Genomic DNA, 2,972 nt, shown 5'->3' on the forward strand with positions numbered 1-2,972 from the left:
AACTCTTAGAGCGTGTTCTAACAACACTTAAAATGTAGGTATTAAAAAGTATTCAAACGTACACTCTACTTGTTAAAAAAACATGACAGATATTTGGCATAGTCTCTCACACGTTAAAAAAAATGTACAAAATAGTGTTGAACCCCATGTAAACTGAACCAATGGGAAATGAGCGGCGATTTGTCGCAGCCAATCCTGAACGGAAGGTGGAGTGACGAGTTAAAAACTCCAACTCAAGTTGCTGTAACGTGTAGTTTGTAAGATCGCGCTGAGGACGTCAACTTTCACGGCTGCACCTCATGACATCTAGGAACAAAACAAAACAAGGAGCAGCGTTTGGAATTGGAAGCGTTTTCCTTGCAACTGTGAAAGGAATTTAATTTTACGCACCGTGCGTAAAAGGCGCACGGCGCACTGGCCGCTTTTCAACACCGGTAACGTCCGCCTTTTTTTTTTTTAAATCTCCCCCTCCTCTCTCCTTATTTTGGTGGGGAGATTTTTGTGCCTGATTAATCATGTTAAAAATGACAGAAGAGCATGAAAAGTGCGTCAGCGACCAGCCGTGCAGTCCATCCGGTACCAACAGCTCCATGTCTCAGGACGAGTCTGACTGCGACTCGCCGTCCTCGCCTACAGGCTCGGACGGACACGGATCCTTGCTTAGTGGTTTGGGCAAGAAACTGGACTCGGAGGACGACGACCGATTCCCAGCTTGCATTCGGGACGCCGTGTCGCAGGTGCTGAAGGGATACGACTGGTCCTTGGTGCCAATGCCCGTGAGGGGGAACGGATCCCTGAAAAGTAAACCGCACGTCAAGAGACCCATGAATGCGTTCATGGTGTGGCGCAGGCGGCCCGCAGAAAGCTGGCGGATCAGTACCCACACCTGCACAACGCCGAGCTGAGCAAGACTCTGGGGAAACTGTGGCGGTAAGATAAAAAGTTTTAAATGGACCAAATATATGTATATAATTGGGCGCAAAATTGCAGCAATTAAATAAGTTAAAAAGGGAATGATGCGGCTGATTAACGCAGAAAAAAACGGATTTATTGATGGAATTCTTTGCGTAAATGTGAGAATATATTACAAAACTAATTTTGAAGCGTGTTGATGCGTGTATGTATATTCTTTTTGCATGACAAATTAATTTAAGGCGTATATTTGTTGTTCATGTCTCAAAAATCTTTAAGATTTGTAATCCTGCATCTATTGTTATTTTCAGTCTGTTGTCAGAGAATGAAAAGCGGCCGTTTGTTGATGAGGCAGAGAGGCTCCGGGTTCAACACAAGAAAGATCATCCAGACTACAAGTACAGCCTCGGCGGAGGAAAAATGTAAACCAGGCCAGAGCGACTCGGACTCGGGGGCAGAGCTGGCACAACACATGTATAAAGCCGAACCGGGGATGGGGGGACTCGCAGGGATGGCCGATGGGCACCACCACGAACACTCAGGTAGAATTTTACTCATAATGTGTGTGGGAGAGATTCTGTGAGGGTTTGAAAATAAAACAATCCAAGCCTTAGTTTAAATGTTGAACTTCCTCTCCTCAGGGCAGCCCCATGGACCTCCTACACCACCCACCACCCCCAAAACAGACCTGCACCACGGCATGAAACAGGATCTGAAGCACGAGGGACGGCGCCTCATCGACAGCAGCAGGCAGAACATCGACTTCAGCAACGTGGACATCTCCGAGCTCAGCACTGATGTCATCAGCAACATAGAGACCTTTGACGTGCATGAGTTCGACCAGTACCTCCCACTCAACGGCCACACCAACGCTTCTTCCGCCCTGCAGTCAGACCACGGGCCGGCTCCGGCTGGTGGCGGCGGTTCCTACGTTTCCTCATTCAACGGGTCAGCGTGGACCCGCAAGAGCGCCGTGCACTCGTCCCCCTCCACCAGCGATGTGAGCCAGCACCGGCTTCACATTAAGACGGAGCAGCTGAGCCCCAGCCACTACAGCGAGCACTCCCACGGATCGCCCTCCCACGCCGACTACGGCTCTTACAGCAGCCAGGCCTGCATCACCTCAGCCGCATCCTCAGCCGCAGCCTCCTTCTCCAGCTCCCAGTGTGACTATACTGACCTCCAGAGTTCCACTTACTACAACCCTTACTCCAGCTACCCCTCCAGCCTCTACCAGTACCCTTACTTCCACTCGTCCAGACGGACCTACGGCAGCCCGATCCTCAACAGCCTGTCCATGGCTCCTGCGCACAGTCCAACCACCTCCAGCTGGGACCAGCCCGTCTACACCACTCTGTCTCGACCTTAGGCAGCCAGGAGCACAGCACAACACTAGAGACTGTCACATTGATGCACTACTAATAATAATTAAGGCACAGGTGGAGAGAAACGGAGGGCGCCAGTCGAGCACCTGTGATAATTTGAAACAAAAGTGCCTGCTGATTTTAAAGTTCTATCATTGCGATGAAAACAACTTGTACAGACTTTTTACACAAACATTAATTGTGTTGATGGTGAGCCAAACTCCTCCGTGAGGACATATTTCTTACACATTCTGTATCATTTCCGGTTTGAGACTGATAGAGGAACGCCAACGCTTGACATCGAAAGGAAAAACCTTTGGTGGCAGATATTTAGGGTAATGGCACAGGACCAGATAAGGGTGCAGTAAATTTGATGGTAATTGTTGGATCAGTCATAGCTTAAAACAAAAAAAAGCAGCTCATATGAATCTTAGTGTCATTTTAGCAGAAAGTCTATTGTATTTATGTTCATGCATTTATATTTTGTGTTCTTATGCAGTTAAACATGTAAAAGTGGGTTTGGATATTACAGTACCGTTTCAGAGTTTAATGCAAACAAATGAAGGACGGTGCAGCCGCTATCATTCCATTAATTGTCCGATCACAAGTACACCGCTCCATCCTGCGGCAAGCAGCGGACTCGCACGGACAGAACAGGTGTCTGGAAGCTACTTGCTTGGCAAATCGCGATTAGTC

The 2,972-nt window shown here is 48.3% G+C and overlaps 1 protein-coding gene across 1 annotated transcript; it reads left to right on the forward strand.

The window, feature by feature from the left end:
* Positions 1 to 515: 515 nt before the first annotated feature.
* On the forward strand, positions 516 to 2,497 carry LOC117527881 (transcription factor Sox-8-like). The gene is given in 5 exon segments (XM_034190383.1): positions 516 to 843; positions 846 to 930; positions 1,224 to 1,316; positions 1,318 to 1,454; positions 1,554 to 2,497. Coding segments are annotated over 5 exon segments (1,371 nt in total). The 3' UTR covers positions 2,282 to 2,497.
* The last annotated feature ends 475 nt before the right edge of the window (positions 2,498 to 2,972 follow it).

This window comes from Thalassophryne amazonica, chromosome 16, assembly GCF_902500255.1.
Source record: "Thalassophryne amazonica chromosome 16, fThaAma1.1, whole genome shotgun sequence".
NCBI lineage: Eukaryota > Metazoa > Chordata > Actinopteri > Batrachoidiformes > Batrachoididae > Thalassophryne > Thalassophryne amazonica.